The sequence below is a fragment of the Cygnus atratus genome, chromosome 1, assembly GCF_013377495.2.
Source record: "Cygnus atratus isolate AKBS03 ecotype Queensland, Australia chromosome 1, CAtr_DNAZoo_HiC_assembly, whole genome shotgun sequence".
Classification (NCBI taxonomy): domain Eukaryota; kingdom Metazoa; phylum Chordata; class Aves; order Anseriformes; family Anatidae; genus Cygnus; species Cygnus atratus.
In genome coordinates this window covers 59413590-59434568 of record NC_066362.1, presented here as the reverse complement: position 1 = coordinate 59434568, position 20979 = coordinate 59413590, and the positions used below count along the sequence as shown (strand labels likewise).

General features: G+C 36.3%; 1 protein-coding gene across 5 annotated transcripts in view; it reads left to right on the top strand.

Moving 5' to 3' along the window:
• PARPBP (PARP1 binding protein) overlaps window positions 1-20979 on the top strand; it is a 54285-nt gene that overhangs the window by 20099 nt on the left and 13207 nt on the right. For 4 of the 5 annotated variants that reach the window (XM_035559569.2, XM_035559561.2, XM_035559575.2 and 1 more), the window contains 3 exons: window positions 13259-13442; window positions 14584-14712; window positions 16906-17084. In XM_035559569.2, the coding sequence (XP_035415462.1) occupies window positions 13259-13442; window positions 14584-14712; window positions 16906-17084 (492 nt within the window). The remainder of the gene's footprint in view (window positions 1-13258; window positions 13443-14583; window positions 14713-16905; window positions 17085-20979) is intronic. The other variant, XM_035559582.2, reaches the window with a different exon arrangement.

The following is a 20979-nucleotide window of genomic DNA, read 5'->3' as shown; positions in this document are numbered from 1 at the left end:
TGACCTCTCTTCCAGTGGCCACTTTCTTTTTCCATATATGCTCCAGAAGATCCCTGCTTAGCCAAGCTGACCATCTGCCTGCTTGACTTCTGCCGTTTTTGGATTGCCTGTTCCTGTGCTCTTAAGGGGTGGTACTTAAAAAGTGACCAGCACTGATGGTCCTTCAAAAGCAGTTTCCCAGGGGACCTTACCAACTATTTCCCTGAGCAGCCTGAAGTTTGCTCTCCCCATATCCAGGGCTGAAGTTTTGGTGGCAGTTTTCCTCCCATCACCAAAGATTTTAAACTCGACTACTTCATGGTCACTATGGCCAAGACAGCCACCAATCACCACTTCACCCCCGAGACCCTCTCTCCTTACAAACAAATCTAGGAGGAAATCTAGGAGGGCACCTTTTCTAGTCGACTTTCTTAGTACCTGTACCAAGAAGTTACAATCAAGGTGTTTTAGGAATCTCCTGGACCTTTTTGTACCAGCTATGTGGTATTCCCAGTTTACATTTGGCAAGTTGACGTCACCCATAAGGACAAAGGCTGCTGATCGAAAGGTCTCTCTTAATTCCTTAAAAAATAATTTATTGGTGTTGTCATCCTGGCTGGGTGGCCTATGGTAGACTCCCACAATAACATCTGCTTTTTTTGCTTTTTCCTTAATCCTTACTCAGAGGCTCTCAACCATGTTAATGACAGCTGCAAGCTCCATACAGTCTAGCTCCTGCATTACAGTGCCACCCCCCTGCCTTGCCTGCTCTGTTCATCCTTTCTAAAGAGCCTGTAACCATCCATTGTAACACATCAGTCACAGGACTCTTCCCACCAGTTTTTGCATATGCCAATGATGTAGCTCTGGGACTGAGCCAAAGCTTCTAGTTCCTCTTACTTGTTCTTCGTGCTGTGTATGTTGTTGTAGAAACCCTTCAAATGTGCTTCGTTGTCCCCAGCACCTCGTAGAGCGGACTGAAGGATCTCACTAGCATGCAGTCCCTCAGATTTTGGCATGCCATTTCATAGCTTATCACTGGCAAGCTGGGTTTTATCCCTTTCCCCCTTCAAATCTCTTTTAAAACTCTATTAATCATCCCCGTTAACTTCTGGGCAAAGATCTTTTTCCCTCTGAGAAAGGTGCAACCCATCAGGTGCCAGCAGGCCTGGCATCATTTACATACCGTCCTATGATCAAGAAACCCAAAATTCTGCTGATGACACCAGCCTCCAAGTCACGTATTGATCAGCTGTGTCTGTCTGTTCCTTTCAATATTGTTCCCTGCTACTGGAAGGATAGAGGAAAACCCTACCTGTGCCTCAGTCCTTTAATCAATAGCCCTAAGGCCCTGAAGTCCCTTTTGATTGTCCTTGGACCTCTCTTTGCTACTTTTTCACTGGCAATGTGAAAAACCAATAATGGATAATAATCAGAGGGCCATAGCAGGCTAGTGAAGTTCCAATGATGTCTCTTATCTGGGAGGCAGTGGATTTCCCTATGGTTTGGGTCCAATTGGCATATAGCTAAGGCCTAGGTAGGGTTTTGATACCAGAGATAGGCTGACTTGCCCTAGGTGATCCTTCCAACCCGGATTGACCTTCATCCATGTCATCGTTTGCCCATCCATCAAGTTCCAGAGCCTCATACCTGTTGTATGGGCACCTGGGAATGTGAGGTAGGCAAGGAGGGGGTTTGCTTGCCTCACCAAGCAGAAACCTGCTTCGATTCCCCCTGTCTCTTAGGTCCTCTCCTTCTGCTTGGTGGCAAGAGGGTAGGGGATCCTTCATTACTTGTGTTGTCGCTGGCCGATGCGCCTGTCTCAGGGATGGTAGAGTATGATTCTACCAGTTGTTCTCTTCTTCTGACTCCCTGATGTTCCTCAGCCTACCCACCTTCTCCTGAAGCTCTGCCACCAGGCCGAGCAGTTCTACCTGAGCAAACCTCCCTCCTGCAGCCTGAGGCCTGGAGGGCTGCGTGTTCCCTTGGGAGCTCTGTATGGGTTGCTGTGTTGGTTCCTGTGGCTGGAGAGGCCACAGGAGATGCAGTGGACATAAGGACATAGCTTTCCACCAGGTGGATACCATGAATGGAGCTCCCGTGTGCGTGGGTTACAACTGCCATTGGAAGTGGCGGAGTGACAGCGCCCACCCGCACAAACTGCCGCTGCCTGCCCTGGTCACTTCGCTCCCTAGGGCTGCCTATTGTATGCGTGGGCGTGGCCACTGCTACTCCTGGCCCTGCCACGCCTCATAAGCTGCTCTCATGAGGGCTGCCAGCTCCTGGAGGGTATCTGCGCTCCCCTAGGGTTTCCCTGGCTCAGGAAACCTCCCTGTACGCTGTGATCTCCTGCTCTGTTGCAGAATGTGCCTGCACTGGAGCTGATTGCCTCGGCGATCTGTCTGCTGTTGTAAAATCTTCTGCTTTTCAGTAAGTCGCATTTTCTTTGTTCAGTGTGTTAATACAAAATTTCAGTAGAAGCTCCTTTAACGTTGCTTGTAAGTCTCAACTCCAGTTGAGCTTTGGCTTTCCTGACACCATCCTTATATACCCAGGTACTGTTTCTAAATTCTTTCTTTGTAACCTGTCCTTATTTCAGCATTCTGTGCAAAGCCTTTTTACACTGGAGCTCTGTCGTTGGTTCACTGTTTAGCCACACTGGTCTACTGATAGTTCTGCTTGGTTTCCTAAGTATTGTGATGGACTGTTCCTGTTCTTGTAATACACTGTCTTTAATGAAATATCAGCTTTCCTGAGTGCCTTTGCCTCTCAGCTGTCTCACATGGGAGTCCACATACCAGTTCACTGAGTAAGCTGAAGTCTGCTCCCCTAAAGCAATGCCCTATACTCTGCTGCTAGCCTTCCTCATTACCTTGGCATTTTGAACTCTGCTATGTCATGATTGCTACAGCCAAGGCTGTCATTGATTTTTCGCATCCCTGATCACTTTCTCACTGTTAGTGAATAGTGGACCCAGCTGTGTGTTACTGTTGTTGGCCCATTAGTACCTTCACCCAGAAGTTATCCCAGACACCGTCTAGAAATCCCGACTTCTTGCATCCTACTGTGATGTTCTTCAAGCAGATGTCCGGGGTGGCATTGAAGTTCCCCACAAAAATCAGGGTCTGTGACATAGAGCCCTCTGAGAGTTGCTTTAAGAATACTTTGCCCATTTTCTAACATTGATTGGTTGATCAGTACCAAAACAACTACAATGTCACTTACTAGTCTCTCTTCTGATACGGATTCACAAGCTCTCAACCAGTCTCTTGTCTGTCCTATGGAAGAGGTCCTCCATTCTTCTGAGCTGCTCCTGCATAAAAAGGGCACTCCCTGACCTTGTCTTTCCTACATGTATTTCTGAAGAGCTTGTATTCATCTTTTGCAGCACTCCAGCTGTCAGTCTCACCAATGAAGTTGTAGTTCTGTAACCACATTTGGAGCTCGTATTCTTCCTAACTTGTTATTCTATGTTTAACTGAGTGAATCTCTTTACACTGTATAGAGTGTTTGCAAGGTGAAAGACTGAAAACTTGGATGCTCTAAACTTCTTAGTGTCTTAATTTGTAGAACAGTTGAAAATGTATATCTTGGTCTTTAAATCTTTACAGTGAAAGTTACATATATAATGACCCAAATTAGACTATATCACCATTCTACCATGTTAATAAACATTGTGCTTGTAATTTAATTAAGAATATTATTGCATTGTAAAGCAATAGTAAAACATCAGAAAGGCTTATGTAAGAAAAAAATTTATAAGAACAAAAATTAGGTTTCAATCGGACTCTTGAAATATTTTCCCTGAAAATTCCTGCCACTTAGTCTAATGTGTTTCAAGATAATTTGGAAGTAAATTGTGCTTTACTCAGGTATTTAACTTCATAATGGAAATACTGATATATTTTGTCTTCTGTAATTTATTTCAACCTAATATTGAGAATGTTTTAGATGTTTTTTTCAAGAAAATAGAAGAAATTGTTTACAAATCAATTCAAATGTTCTTTCAAGGGCAAGTCTGACTCATGACATCACAGTGGAAGTGTGGTATCTTAAGTGCTCCAATTGTGCAATACTGCTATTGGCATTTAATTAAATTGTGATTACTGTAATTTGCTGTCCTTTTCTTTAACTTCATAATTCGTGCTGGTGCTGGAGACTACACAGACCATTATGTCCTAGATATAGAAGTTCAAGTATATTCCCATGATTAAAGTGAAGACATGGAGGCTGTGGTTCTATGGTACTCGTATCAGTACTGGACTTCACTGAAGGAACTTGCTATTATGCCATGATACAGATATTAAACTGTTCATATGTTTCCATGGCCTTCTTCTAATCCAGATTTGCGAAGCACTCTGGCAGCTTCCTGCCCATAATTCCAATCCTGATAACTTTGAGAAAATTGCAGGAAAGTGTGATTACATATAGGGACAACTTAAGTTGGATATCTTGTGGTAGAACAATGGGACTGTAACATGGAGCATGCAGGGCTGCTCATCATAGTCTTATTCTGAGAAGAATACTTGTTTAGTCATTTAGTAGCTACATCACAGGACTTCAGGAACTTCGCTTGGTATGGAGAATACCCCAAATTAATCTTGGTGAGAACAGACACTGAGAGAACACCAACTCTGTTTTTGGCAGTAAATTCTTGAGAAGGTACCAAATGTTTTAGACGGTGACACTTCCTGAGGAAGGGTTGTTTTTAGCTTGGTAGAAGATACTGAAGACAGACATTTTTGGCAATCCAGCAAAAGAGACGGTAGAAACATGGAAAAATACTAAGGAAAAGGATTTTTTTTCTGTGCTTTTTTTTGTGGATGTAATAACCTGCAAAACTCCAAAGGATTTTCACCATAGATGTAGTTCTGTATGGTTTAAAAAATAAGGTTTTAAGGCATAAATGTTCATTGTTTGAGCTGAAGTTTTTGAAGTATGAGTATTTTGATATACTTCTTAGTTTCTTTTAATGTTATTTTTTAAGTGTAGGTAAGCTCACTGATAAAAACTTTGTTGTTGAAAATTTGAAATCTACACTAACATGAACTACTTTTTTTTTTAATGACATACTTAGCAAAAATATTGGGTTGGCTTTAAAGGCACAGTTACTACTCTATTAAGAGTATCTATACTTTGTATTGCTTTTTACATTGATTTTCTCCAGCTCTTCTACCCTGGTAGATGAAACTCTAGTTGAAATCTCTTTTTTTTTTTTTTTATTTTTATTTGAGAATAGAATTAGTTTGCTACTCTCTTCATCTAATTTAAAGTTTAAATATTAGACATCTGTTCAGTTCTTAAATTCTAAAATACCTTCCTAAATCTATAATAAACACAAAGGCTATGATTTTGCCCTCTGCCCCATGATGACTAGGTGTTTGTTTCAAGACACTTTTACCCGCTACATAAGTTAGATAACTACATTTGCCAACTATTTTTTCCTCTGTTAGAGAAGTTGAAATGAAAGAGTAAAAACGCTGAACCTAATATAATAGAATTTTGATATATTCTTTCCTGTTCTTGGAATAGGCTTCATGAGTCTGTTCTGCTTTTTATCAGATTTTGAATATTGTCCATATCCTCAACTCTTTTTTTTTTTTTTGTATGTTACTTTAGTCTTTTTCTGCAAAAGATATACTTCCATAAAATAAATGGAAGTTTTTCTGCATCATATTAACTTCGCACACTAGTGCCCCAGTTCTGTAAGAAGAGTTCCTGTTGATGTCATTTAGATGCTAGGTTGGCAGAGAAGCTTGTTTATATGATAATCTCAGCAAGAGCAAAATACCCAAGGCATACAATTAGTTTTTAAATACAATTTAGCTACCTCAACATAAGAAAAGACTGTTTTAAAAAAGAAATTTAGATAGTAGATAGGACTGGGACACGTGATGTAAAGCAAAAGGGCATAAGCAGGCTCAGGATCTGAAAATATTTTTAATAGAAGCAACTAGAGACAGAAGATATGATTTATTCAATTGTACAAATTTTACATTGTAGTCTTTATTTTTAAAACCTCCCTTTAGAAGCACTGATGCAAAGAAAACATTTCTAGCATGTGATTTATTCTTATCTTAATGTAGACATCTGTTTTACTCTGGCTACAGGGCAGGTGTGATGAATCCCACATGAACTGTATGCTCCTCTTTTAGTGCTGGTTCATGCTGATGATAGTAAGCCATTCCTTCTGTCAATTCTTATTAAAACTTAACCATCATAGGTCTTTTATATTAAACTCTGCTGAGAAGCAGGATACTAAAAATGGATAGAATTTAGAAAGTAAGAATTGTCTTAAGAGCCTTGTTCACTTCTTGGATAGTTGTTCTTAAGCAGACCTTCCAAACAGTCACCTTGGCACAGGAGAATTGAGAATGGACGGTGGTCTCCCAGGCTGAGAGCTTGTAGAGAATTGCTGGAAGAAGGAAGGCAGGAGGGAACTTTTTAAGGGAATAAGGAAATATATTAAGTTTTTGTTGTATGCTTTCCTCTGCTGTCAGAAGCTACAGAAGTGTAAGTGTTAATTTATTATTTCTGAAAATATGATCTGGAGCTGTTCATAAGAATGAATCTAATTAATCATTTAGATTACTTTTATAAGTCTTCCTGGTTAAATATTTGATGGTAAGGATCAGCAATGGTCAAAATTAGCCAGCAGGTGACAGTGATCACAGAATCACAAAATAGTTGAGATTGGAAGGGACCTCCAGAGATCATCTGGTCCAACCCCCCTGCTCAAGCAGGGTCACCTAGAGCATGCTACACAGGAGATCAACTAATCTAAAATTAGTTCAAATAATCTAAAATATATGGGAATTTGTTAATTTAAAAAATGTTAACAGAACATTAAGTCTAAAATTAAACACTTAGAGGCTTCCTGTGAAGTCTTAGTTCAGTCACCTGAGATGCATATATTAACATAGTCTTGAATTGTGCGATCACATGCTTTCCCCTCTCCTACTCACCCCTCTGTCCTGACTGTTTTGGGAACAAAATAAAAGAAGAGAATTAGGTGGGACTGTGTAATAGAAGGTAATGGTGTTTTTTGGACACTTTCTTTGTTTGTTTCAACATCTAGAATAATGCAGGCCATCAAAGAAAGGAAGGAATATTTGGGTCTAGCTCCTCTCTGCTGTGGATTTACTGTGCAGTCCTGGACCAGCCATGCTGGTGGTCAATTGAGTCCACTCAGTGGAAGATCACCACTGTATTGTTGGATCCAAGCTTTGTGTCTGAAAATTCCCTGTCAGTCAGTGCAAGGTGGTTGATTCTAAACGTTTTGTTTGTTTGTTTGTTTTAATGTTTATAATTACTCTGGATTATCTTTGGTTATTTTTGTTATAGCTAAAGATAGCATTGGGTTTTCTAGTTGACATTTCTTTCAGTACATATCTTTTGAACAAAGAAATATTGTTACTCGTGAGTCTGAACAGGAAATTATGTTGCTAGGGTTTAAAACAATCGCTATTTTACAACATCTGTCATAGTATTAACTGACAGATGTCTGCTGCTAACTGGGTTTGATAGAAATCCCTCCTACAATATGACTTAAAAGACCAAGGATGTAAGGCTGAAACACTGTGTTCTAGAATATTTCATGTCAGCAGCCTGTGATCTGAATGAAACATCAGAGAAATCTTGTTAGCAGGCATCCTAACTGGAAGGAGACAAGGTCTCTCTGGGTCTGTATTGCCATAGAGAAATGGCATTACTTGGTTTAATGTACCAGGTTTATTCTTGAATTCAAGGTTTTGTGCTCCTGTTTCAGAATTAAGAGGAATTAAAAGTCTTAACTTATGCTGATGCAAAAATTAACCTGAATTCAGATAACTTGGTCTATGTAATTTCATATTCAAAGCAAACCTTTGCTGTCCTTCTAGCTGTTAGGAATTGCAAGATGGCTAACAGTTTTCTGTCCTATTAAGTTCATGTAAACATTTACTATCTAGTGCTACACCAGATATTCTACAGTGTATTTAAGTTCATCAGGTATTTTAGGGAATAAAAACCTATAGAAGAGTGATGTACCAAAGTAATCTGGCATCGGGTCTTCCCACCCCCTCCCCCCCCCCCCCCCCAAAAAAAAAAGTTCTGTTTTTACCACGTTTTCCTTTTAATCTCATTTTTAAGGTAAACTTTCTATTAATGTTAGTAACAATGAAGTCTTACTAGTGGATCTGGAGTTGCTCAGGTCACTTATTTTATCACTTGAAATAGAACTGTTACATTTATTGTTTAATTTATAAATTCATCTTCAAGATGATTGTTTCTTGAAATGTTTTTTGATACAATGAATTGTTGTTTCTGTTAGACAGATGATATTCTTCTACCACTGAACAGACTCTACTGGACAGTGCCCTAACCATCTCAGTCTGTACTGTAGATGGCATATATAACTTTCAGAAGAATGCCTCTCCTGCTTAGACTGGCCGGACTGTACATTTTGAAGCTATAAGACTTGGTCAGTTAGGGCTTTCTGTAGTACACTTTAAGATATTTATGAAATAGCACCAAAAAAGTAGATTCAACATTTTATAAATATATTCAAGATTTTAACAAGAAAAAACTCACAACATAATGTTTTTTGCTATATCATATCCTGGTGTAAAATGGTGTAGGCTATGGCACAGTGTTTCAGTAACTAATCCACACACATTAGATCAGCATTTTATGTCTTGGCCTATTTATATAAATTCTAATTGAAGTATGAATAAACTTTTCCTCTTCTTTGCTCCAGTTAGTTCTGTGTATATCAGATGGGGAACTGGAACTTTCCTGGAAAAGAAGAAGGAATATGGGGAGAAAAAGAGATTAAATGAACTTTACTTCTAATAGCAAATATCCTTAGTTGGCATTGGGCAGTAGAAGCAAAAAAATAAACATAGAAGATGTTTTTATCACAACTTTTTTTCCTTAGAGGAAAAACTGCAAGGTAATCAAGAGTTACATATTATACATAGCATTAAAATTAAGATTATCTTAAGTAGTCCAATGTTGTTATGTATAGAATAATCCTTTTTCTTCCAGCATCTATATATATATATATATATATATGCACACCCATAATGTATATATTACATATGCACACACACAAGCACACGTGTAAAATTTGTGGAACTGATACAGGTATGCTCAAGACTTCAGTAGGCAGAAAGGTCTGAACCTGGCTTTCAAAGGCAGCTTCAGTCAATCACTTCACCTGCTTGTTTGTCCTAGAGTTCTAGGCTCAATGCAGTATTTGTGGAACAGATACTACTCAATTAGTACAATGCTTTTCTCATTTGAGGGTATTATTTTGGAAAGTGTCAGTTTAGTGCTGAGGGAAATAAAACAGTTTGGCAAGAAGCATTGGGAGACTTGGCTAGAGTTCTTGTATGCATCTCTGAGACAGGACTTTCTTCAGCAATGCTCTCTTCTTACCTCTTGACAACTTGCACTGAATGATTTTTTTTTTCCCCTTGAACTTTTCATTCTCTTGTGGTTAGACTGAACTGTGTTTTTTGGAGCAGAGGTACACCACCATCTTTTTTCCTTTTCTCTCTCTCTTTTATTTTATTTTTTTTAAACTATCCTTTTTAAGATCTGGATGGTTCTTGACCCAAGTGCAGAGAGACTTCACATGGTGACTTTCCTTTGGCTAAGTGCATACGTTGTGCTTGAACTTCTGGAAAGCAAAAGTTTATCTGTTTAACCAAGCCTGCAAATCTAATGTGAACTGAATAATCTTTAATCTGTAAAAGTTAAAGCTGAGAATTGTGTAGAAATATCTGTTTCTGACCTGGAAAAAAGCCAAAAATGTTTCACATTAACTTCAGGGCTTCTAAGTTATTTACCAGGAGCCTTGTTAAGCCAGAATAATCCAAAACAGCAAGGTCTCTGGCGCCATTCCCTCCATGTATTTTAACAGAAATCAATATAAACAAACTGGTTTTCCTCTGGTTTAGTCCTTGTTCTTTTCAAGCCCTGCCCACTTATTTTATACTTTGGATCATGAATCTAGACAGACAATTTCATTTGTTGGAGGTGCTCCCAGCATGAAGAGGAATTCTAAAATTCCACTTCAGAATTTAATGCGTACAAAACATAGTTGTCTTTGAGTTTGCAAGGTATCCTTTTAGGAGAATTAAGCAGGAGCTAGTAAGTGTGAAGGAAGTTGAAAAGTTAGCCATCACCTCACTCTTGGCAAGGGCATGCAGAGTATCAAAGGTGTTGGCATTGCTTTGTGTTTTTTGGCAGAGGTGTGATTTGCAGCATCATAGATGTATCTAAAATTTCTACCACAGGTGCCAATAGTAGTTCAGACTTCAGGATGTGTGAATAAATATGGAGTCATTTTGTACAGTCTATGGTATAGTAAAACCAAAACTATTGGTGTCTGACCTAGATAATGTTAGGCTACACTTAATACGGTGCATTTCTACTTTGATTTGGATTGTAAACCTAACTCTTAAAAATAAACAAATAAAATTAAAACTTTACTAAGTCTTCTGTTGAAGGCAAGATTTAATGGCCTATTTTTTTCATTAGGGTTGGCCATAGTATACAATTATTAGATGTTGCAGGAAAGTAGCTAATGTTTCTTTAATTTCGAAAAAGAAACTGTAAGTTATTTGGAAAAGGAAGATGGATTACTGCAATAGATCTTCAAGTAGAGAGACTGTAGAGGAAAAATTCGTAGAGCACAGTTCAGAATGAACAGAATTGCTTTTGGTGTTTTTGCCTGACATACTTTGGCTTTACAAAACTAGTTAAAAAAAAAAAAAAAACACAACTTCTGACAGGAAATCAGTCTCATAACTGAACTTAGCATCACAAACATCTCTAACTTCATTGGAAAGTTTTTGTCACAGATGTGGTGACTGGAATGCTGTTTTTTTGCTTGTTTTCATTTCATTTTTTGAGAGTCACTGTTGTCACTGAAGAGAATTTCCATTTTTTTAAGGATATAAAATTTGACTATACTTCTTCAAAAGAAGGATTCACAAGCACAGGGTCTTGTTTCCAACAGCAATAATAAATTAAACGCCCTGTAAGGACAAAGCACATGTATACGACACTTCTCCTGAGTGCTGTCTCAATCTCTAATTTCAGTTCAGGTATCTTCTGAACAGTCTTCTGCCTGTTTTTTCTGGGAATAAGGTTTTTAAAGAATGAATCCTTTGTGCCTCTTGTTATGATGTTATTTCTTCCTTTTTATTACGTGTGTTATCAGCTGGTACTCAAGGGTGAAAGTAACTCTGTAAATGAAAAAGTAAAAGGGCAGGGAATCAATGAACACATAAATTAGAGATAAAATAAAGTACAGAGTACCAGATACTGAAAAGGTTGAGAAAACAAACAGAAAGGGAATGAAATCAAAAACCAAGTGTAATGGGAAAATAATGAAGACCTTAGATACAGGGGTTATTAAACAGAAGATAAATGATTGCTTGGTGGGTTGAGGGGAATCTTTATTATAATCAATTTTGTCAGACTGGATGATGTGTTCCTGTTTTGAGTAGACTGTAGAATTGATGATAAAGTTTCCAAACAGCAAGCAACTTCAAAGAGCTTTTGGAAAGAGATGCATTAGGGTGTAGGTGAGCTGCTGATTCTTGCATTGCTTTTTTATTTGCCCAAGCTCAAGCAATGGTAAAAACATAGTCTCTCACTTAATTTGAATGTTTTACACCTCTGGAGATTTTTTAGATTTTTTGAAACATTAATATTTGAGTTTTGTTGTAATCACTCATTAAAATATAAAGTCATCATTAGTGTAAGTACTGGAAAAAATTAAGCTTTAAGCTCAAGAGTTTTAATCTTTCACTTCATTATTATCTAATTAAAGTAGTCAAGACAAATTTGGTGTCTTTATATTGTTTGTGTACTCTGAGACAAGATCTGTGATCCCCAGCTCATTTGCTTAGCCTGCTTCTTCGTAGGCATCACTCATGGTAGTGGAATCCTATCTTCATATCTCTGTATGGCTTTTGCACCTATTCACTATGCATTACACTTGCACATTGAACAATTCACTACTCCTAACACAGATTTTCCATTCTTGTGATGTGGCTGGCTGACTATACTCACTTTTCGTTAAGTTGTTTTATTATGTTTAAGCAGTATTGTTTGGGGCAGCACTTCCAATACCTGAGAGGAAAGATGTGCTTATAAATGGCCAGTGAAGTTCTTGGAATTATAACTGATTCTCCTCATTCACCAAGTCTGAGGTAATTCAAGGCACGCTCTTACAAGAGCCGTGGTTCCCGTAGCCATACTGTAGACCCATGATCTTTGGGTATTCTTGTGATTATTCCAGAACTTTTTTTTTTTTTTTTTTTTTTTTACATACTCAGGATCATATGCTTTACCTGGGAGCCTGCTATATTTCCATTGTTATAGATTGTATGTCTCGCAAGTCTGAAGACCGAAACATGGTATAGTTCTCTCTATACTGCCTATTGGATCATCCTCTGCTAATAGGTCAAGAGTTTTGATGGAGAGAGACCTGGTAATTCTAATCCAAAAGCAATCCCCAAAGTAGCCTATCATGCATGCAGTGTGGATGGTTCAAGCTACAGGACAATGAAATGACAATGAAGGAACAGTCTCAACCTATAGTGTAGGTGCACTCATAAGATGAGAAGGTGTTTTCCAAAAGAGCTGTTGAAATACAGCTCCTATATCAATCATATTAAATTATTTATATTTTTGATATCAAACATCATGGACATTTCTGGATATTGCACAATTAAAATAGCACGTTCTTTTCTGTAGGTATTTTTTCTCTTGATGAAAAAGAGGATTAATATTGTATGCCTTGTGGCAAAAAATAATGTTCATCTAGTCTAATTACTATCTACTTAAATGTAATTGAAAGCATGTTCATATTTTAAAGCGCTACCATGAAGCACAAAACTCTCAAAAACATAATATGATGTTAAATTGGAATCCATGTTCCAGCAAAACATTTTGTTCACACTTAACAGTTTATGAGCAAAACAGAAACTATAGGTTTAAAGAAAGTACTTTTCTTTGAACTTCATGGAAAAGTTAGTTTTGTATTGCAGCTCAGAGTATTACAAATGCTGAATTCATTACCTTTTCTTATAATCTCTATTTTTCTTAAGCAAGCTATTATGTGTTGGACAATACTTCTACACTGCTGTTTTATTTAAAAGATCAAAGCTGTTCTCTGAAGAGTTTTGATTAACTGTGAAGACTGGCTATGTTCAACACTAATAGGTATACTAAACTGCTGCCAAGATTAATGTGGAGATGACCTCGTGCCTATTTTCAGAATCGCAGGGGGGCGAATTCTGTCAACAGTGAAGATGCATTTGATAAAAGGCCGAAGCAATGGGGATCCTTTCTGTCAGTCAGTAGAGGAAGTTGTACAAGATTTGGATTTGAAGATTAAAAATATTATCGATTCACAACATGAAGTCTTGACTGCCAGCACCACTGGAGTTAGTCCAACACGGGTAATGGGACTTCTTTTGTTCTTCTTACTATTTAACTTTACAAGAAAGCAAATGTCCTTCTCCTGTTTTGTTTCTTTTTATTTTTAAAAGACTTTTATATAGAACATTATCTTTTCCTAGTCATTTCTTCTACGCTGTGGTTTTTAAATTCTTGAGAGACTTATACTTAAGGATTACAGTGTGGATTTCAAAAAGATGTTTTATTTAAACTTCCTACATCAAAATTGTAAGTCAAGTACTCTTCAAAATTTAATTTGTTCTTGCAGCAGTTCTGAATGTAAATACTTATAACTATTAAATTGGCCTGAAATTTAAAGGCAGTAGAGCTATTACGTTTCCAGGCAAAAAAAGTGCTAATGAAAGTGGAATTAAGATTTGAGAACACATGTCAATAATTTTGATTAAAATACACAGATTTTAATTAGCTCAGAGTCAAGTATTATTAAGGGTAAAAAACTTAAAATAAGGTTAAATACCTTATTTTCTGTACTTTGAATCAACTCAGGTTTATATTAGAATATTTTTTTAATGAAATTGTCAACCAACTGTATTTTACGTAATGGTTACTCAAAATATTGTTTAACGTCATGTATTTTTGTCTAGGAAACTTTTTTAAACTTCTGGACTTCTTGATTGTGTGTATATTCTTAGAATGCTTTGTATTGTCAAATCACTGGAATTACCCCACAGTAACAAGATTTCTAACAGATTTTCATCAGACTCCCCAATATGCTTTTGCTTTTCAGTAAGAAATAAAACAGCCAGAGACTAGTGAGTAGTTAAATTGGTTTAAATATGTGTTTCCACTGAACAACATCCTCATTTTTCTGTTTCCTGAATCTATCATTTCCCTGTTTCCCTTTGGTGTCTCTGTGTTTTTCTTTATCTGTGCCATCTGAAAAATTGACTGCCGTATCATTTCTGTCTTTGTCTTCACCTGACTACCTGGGGGCTTGATAAATGTTTCTGAAAAAGATTTAGGTTGTTATCAGCCAAGTATGACTGTTCTGATAAAACTTCATTTCTTCAGAGGGATTTACCAATAATGCTTTTCCAAAGTGGTTCGTGTTTCTTATTGTTCTGCATAGGTCAAGTTTGTAGTCTAATAAGTGTGTAGAAATGTTTACCGGTATCCTTGCAGGGGCAGAAGATAGATGATTGTATCCTGATGCCAGGAAATATGGAAATACTTAATTCCATTAAGAACAGAATGAAGCTAATGTTTTCTCAAAATGGGCAACTGTGGGCAGCTTATGAACTTTATGTTAATGTGAGTCTGTGGTTTTACGTTGAAATTTTTCCCAGTTGTTGGAACAACCTATCTGCTTGTGAATGGGAAGAATCTTCTATAGCTCTTCTCTGTGAAGAAACTTGAGTATACAACAGAGGATGATGGGCTTTAAGCTAATCTTTTTCACCATACTCGCCACAGTATATCTGTATGCAACATAGTATGGGTATAACTGAGAGCTGTCAGAGATGACTGTGGTCTGGATATGCTGGTTGGCTTGAGAAATCTAGTATTCTCTCAAAGGAAGCATAGACAAAAGTTAAGCTATTATATCAAATTGCAGACTTTATTGGAGCTTTCTGTAGATGGACATTGTACTAGTGCAGATTGCCATTATTGATTTTAAAAATGAAAAATTTCCGTAAGTTTTCCAAATGAATTTGAGCCATATAGGAAAACTGGAGCGTCTGTATTGTTCCATTAAGATCTCAGGACAGCAAAGGTTAATACTCTGTGCTGAGCTTTGTATATATCTTTTTGTTTTGTTTTGTTTAACAAGAACGTTACAATTTTCACAAAACTCATTCTGTATTCAGAATAAGTTATTTTTTTGATGGGATATTACTTTTTTTTTTGTACATCAGAGGTTGACTTATTACTTTGAGAACAAATTACATCAATGCTCAGTTTTCCTGCACATATCTGTTTTATAAGGACGTAGAGCTATAGAAAAAAATATTTTATGCAGAATGAAGCACAACTTTGTGTTGAAGCCTTCACAAGTGACTAATAGGAATTGTGATTAATTTCTTCCTGAGAAAGTCACTGCTGCAGATGGAATCTAGTTGGCATTTCTAGAACTAGACAGAATAGTCTGAAGTAGATAACTGTTACTACCCTTGAAAGATGAATAATAATTTTCTTGAAAAAATATTTTGAACCATGATTTTTAACAACAAACAAGATTTTTGTGTCAGGGATTGTTGTCTTGCCTAAAGTTCTATTGTATTTGGACAATTGAATTTTACTCCATGGTAAGTGTATCAAGCTACTGTTGTAGTACTATGTGAGATTTTTGAAGGTCATCTTTTGGCAGTTAGGAGGTTATGCTATACTCTCAAGATTATTATTATATTTTCTTTGTGTATAATCAGTCAAGCTGATTCCAAACTCATACTTTTTTATTAAGACGAATTTACCGTGACACTCATGACATTTTATAAAAATCTGTGATGTGGTGATGTAATGAAGAGGTTCAGAATAAATTTTGAGGAAATTAAATGTTACTGAAATGAGCCAATTTTGAAAAACCAAGTATAACAACCATTTCTATAATTGCTATTTCTAGCTATTGATTATAACTTATAGTAACTGACTGACATGTGTTGCTATGGTTTCTTGAAAGCTACATACATAATTGATGTAATCAAATAGGCAGAGAAATAGGATTTGATCTTTTCAAGACTGTGTTTAAAAGCAGTTAACTGATTAGATAAATGCAGTTTGTTGCCTGTCCTGTCCTGAACAAAGTCAGGCTACTATGTTTCTGTGTGTTGGTAAACAAGAAAGCCAGTAGTTTTTAAAACCTGCTACTGTGTATTTAGCGCTAAATTTCTTTACAGAACTCCTTGAAATTTTAAAAAGAAATGCTGCAAACTTGCAATTCTTGCAGTCCCATTGTGGCTATGAAGTTCTATATCTACTGGCTGTAGTGTTGAACACTTCCAGATGTGGATTATTATTTTCTTTAAGGACTTCTTGATTCTTGTGGAAAACTGAGGAATTCATTCTGTTCCAAACAACAGGGGATTGTGCCTCTTGTCAAATCTTGGTGGATTTCTCACTTTTAACCAACTACTTTTGCAGATTCAGTTACAGGAGCTGGACTTCTCTAGAAAGTTTGTGTGTCCCACAGCACTCAAATTGGTTGTGAGGAAATAATACATTAATTTCTACTGCATAGTTTCATAACAGATTTGAATATTTGTGTGACATGCTCTTCAGTGTATGCCTCCAGCTGGCAATGATCTAAACTCTACTAGTTGCTTGGGATGAAGAATCTTCCCTGTAGTCAGGTTACTCCATAAATACTTCCTGGGAAAGGGGAGGAGGAGATTCTCCCACCTTATGCTGATATGGGTTGCTTTTGGGGCTGAGCTACAATCTGTTTTTTGTTTGTTTGTTTTAAAATCTTTTCAATAGTATGTTTTCTTTAATTTCATTTACTTTCAGCCAAAGCTGCATTCCATAAACCATGGTACTGTGTATTGTGGCAGAGATACTGTGAAAGTCTTACTAGTTCTTCTGGATGAAGAAGCAGTCAGTGCTCCTACTGAGAACAAAGAATTATTATTATGTGATGATGAAAACTTAAATATGTTTGGAATCACCTCTGTTCTGACACTCTTCAGGTGAGTATTAGAAGGTTTTTGTTTGTTTTAAAAAAAGATTTTACACTGAGTGACCTAATAAAGAACTGACATTACTTACACTAAGCAAGTGACCAAATTGCAGTCTCTTGTGAGGGTAGGTGTGAAAGGAAACCATTCTTAGGACAGTGTCCAGTTCTTGGAAGTATTCTACCTCCTCATTATTTTCAATGTGGTTTTGTAATGTAGACTTTCTGGGCTATTACATTTCTGGGCTGCACAAAAGGCATAAAGAGTATCCTTTGCAACAAGTCTTCCAAATGCTGATCTATGTTCTTAAGTTCAAATATGTGTGTTTGGTAGCTGATTGCATTTATATTCAGTTTGAAGATTCCTCCTTTGTCTAGGTATGGTACAAAAGATTTTTGAATGATATCCTGTTTTCTTCCTACATAGTCATTATTTTCCAGAGAAAAATTTAAAATAGTTAAATAGATTTTCATATCGTGATCCACCAGTCAGGATAGTTTCACACAAAGCATGTTGAAACAAATTCACATGCATGAAGATTTATTGGTAGGGGCTGTAGCTGATGGAATATGTTACTCTAATGGTGAAATTTATTTTGGGGGAAGAATAAAACTGAGAGCGAGAGAAGAAAGAAAACTCTCTCCAGTGAACAGCCAGGGTTCCTGTACAAGCATCCTCAGCAGCTGGTTCCTCAGTAATACTTTTCCCATGATAACTATATTGTTTTCATAAGGACCTCCTAAACCCCACTGTTGATTGTACCTGCTTTTTGATGATATTAGCAGTGACTGGAGCATCTATTCATCAGGGCCGGGGCTACACAGCTGTTAAGCTCTGTGCTTGCACATTTTTGGGTTCCTTAGCATTAAAAAAAATAATAATAAAAAAAGGCAACAATGAAAGAGTAGGAAAAGTGGGGAACTAGGAGTGTTTCTTATGCTGGTGGTAATTGCTTTCCATGAGAACCCCCTATAGCAACACTATCAGAGTGTACAGTCATGAGGAAAACAGGAAAGGAAGAGAATAACAAGGGAATAATAATGCCACAGAGAAAACTCTGCCCTAGCAGCCTGGGTGAAAGGATGCAGAGCTGTGAGTGAAAAGCAAGCATTAGACTTCCAGATGTAAGGCCCTTAGCAATACAGAAGGCAAAGGTATCTAAGACGCTGTGCAACTCTAGGTTACCGATGTTTTTGTTTGTTTGTGTGTTTTTTATATAAGAACTGTATCACCTTTGTCTTTTAGTCCTAAATTGGACGATGGATGATCCTAAATTAAGGATGATTTAAGGGTTCCATTAGATTTATAGTTCCACCTCCTTCACGAAACCAACCAAACAAGCACAGTCTAATAAAATTTAGAAAAAATAGTTTCATTAATAAAAATTCTGATTAACCCTGTAATTATTTTTAATACAGAAGGCAGATTGTAGCAATATATTTACATATTTTTCACTGCTCAAATATCTATAGCTGTGTACATTACTATTTAATTAAGGAAGGTGTTTAAAATAACCAATATTTAAGTCTCTTATTTTTCCATTTTTTCTGATTCAGGAAAATTGATCCACATTACTTTTAAAGCGGTTTCATTAAATTAATAAACCCCAACTGGGATGTATTTTTATCAAAATAAAAAGAGCTTAATCTTATTTAGAATAATGCTCAATGTGAATGGAATCAAGGCCCGACTGAATTCTTCTTAATTAATGTTGCTATTATTCAAAGCTAGATCTTGATTTGTTTTCTTAAACAACTCTTTTTAATTTAAAATGAAATTAAAACCACCTATTTCTGAATAAGAGTGCCCACTGAGTACTTTGGTTTCACTTACCACATTTGATTTTTCAGCTAAGTTACCTTTCTTGAATTTTTCTCCAAAAGGTTAAGGCATTTTTTTGACTTGAAATCTTCTCCTTGTAGGTGTAAGGAGGTGCTGCTATCTGGGAATTTATATTGTAACCTACACTAAATTATTGTGTTTTCCTTAATATTTCCTAGTGGTCAATTTGCTTTAAATTTTATTTTCCAGTGGGCAATTTTGTGTAGGATATGGTTATTTTAAGAGAACACTGCTGCTTTTCAGATGAAGACTGAAATTAAATGAGAGCATCTCATTTTTAAAACTTGAACATTTCAGTATTTTTACTTTCTTTGATTTACCCCTTTTTTTTTTTTAATAAACTTTGAGATTAAATTAAATGGGTAGATTTAGCTGTCTGTTTTGAAATCCTGATAAAAAACACTATTGATGAAAAGCAGGTATTGTGTGTTGTTTAACTGTTTTGTTGGTTTTATTTAACTGGAAAATATATTTTGTAATTTTGTGGAATACATGAATATTTCAGAACTGGAAATGTAAGCAATGATGATACATCCTCGATATTTTGGAACATCCAAAGCAAGCTCAAGTTTTTCTTACTTAATGGGTCTTTCAGGGTACACCTCAAATATTTTCCTTTCATAGGGACCTCGTTTCAATGTTCTTGAAAATATTCCTTTTACGTATGCATTATAGAAGTGCAAATAAAATTCCCTTCTTTTTAATGTTTTTAATTTTTATTTTATTTCATAGTAGTATTTCTAAAATTTTTAAGCAAACAAAAAAATATAGTGATCGTGTTGAAATCAAAGTAAGGTGATTCTGATATAATTGATTATACTAATTACATTTTAGAGTTGAATTTTTCATGAATAAGGATTAAGTATTTTTATAAGTCTTTGCAATATTTTTTTTCTGGCTTTTTTCCTGACTTTACTGACCTGTAGGTTTAGGGGCAACTTTTTATTTGCTGCTGTTTTTTATACCATTCCCGTCATCTTCCCATTCTATTAATGCTAAAGCCAGTCATTACTACTTGCTCATTTTCTTTTCTTGCTTTTTTAATTTCCTTCTATATAGAGAAGGGAAATTAACATGTTGATCTGGTTCACAAAGCAACAGATCTCTTGGAAACCAATTTTGTAGGTTCTGAAAAGAAAGCTCACATCCATGCAGTGGAGAAGTAGTGATAATTTAACCAACCACTTATCCTGAGGAAGCATCAGGTGTCGGAAAAGTGGGACACTGAGGATTTTGTCACTATGGGTTACAAGGAGGACTCATGAGCCATAAAAACAGAGTAGATGGGAGCATGCCAAAGCTACATATTTTGCCAATTTAAATGGCAAATATATTCCAAGGGCATGCAGAAATTTTGCACCACAGAAAAATGGAAATAAAAGAAAGAATGAACTATAAACACTAAATTTTATTTATGGAATAATTAATAGAATAATTGAATAGAATGAGCTAAATAAATTAAATAAATAATGAGTTCTAAAAATAAACAACTGTCTTCATATGCACAGGCCTGCCGTGAGTTAAAACTGAGAAGTAATTATTTACATATGCACAGATTCCTTTTTTTTCCAAGAGCAAAAAAGTCCCTCTTATATGCATCATCTTTTTGCATTTTATACATCAATTTTTTTCATTAATTTATGTAACTATACATATACATAAGAGTACTTCTTCACAAGTGAATATACATAAGAGTACTTCATACACAGAGTACTTCTGTTGAAAAGTATGTAAACAGGAGGAAAATTATTCTGGATGTCAGCCATATGCTGCTCAAAGAGGTGGAAGTAGAATGCTAAGTTGGTAACTCACCAGCAACATTACCAATAATACTGTTGTTGCAGAGCTATTGTAAACTTACTGCAAAAGGATACCAGAAATTGAAACTGTAGGTTTGATTTCATTATGCAGTCTTCAGTTGTCATGGTACATGTGGTTACTCGGGAAGGAAGAAAACAAAGTAAGGTTTGGAGGGAGAAAATGTTTGACTTTCTGCTTCTGAGGAGCTTGCTATGGTAATTATTTTTCTTAACTAATTGCATGCATATGTTCTGAATACCTGCTA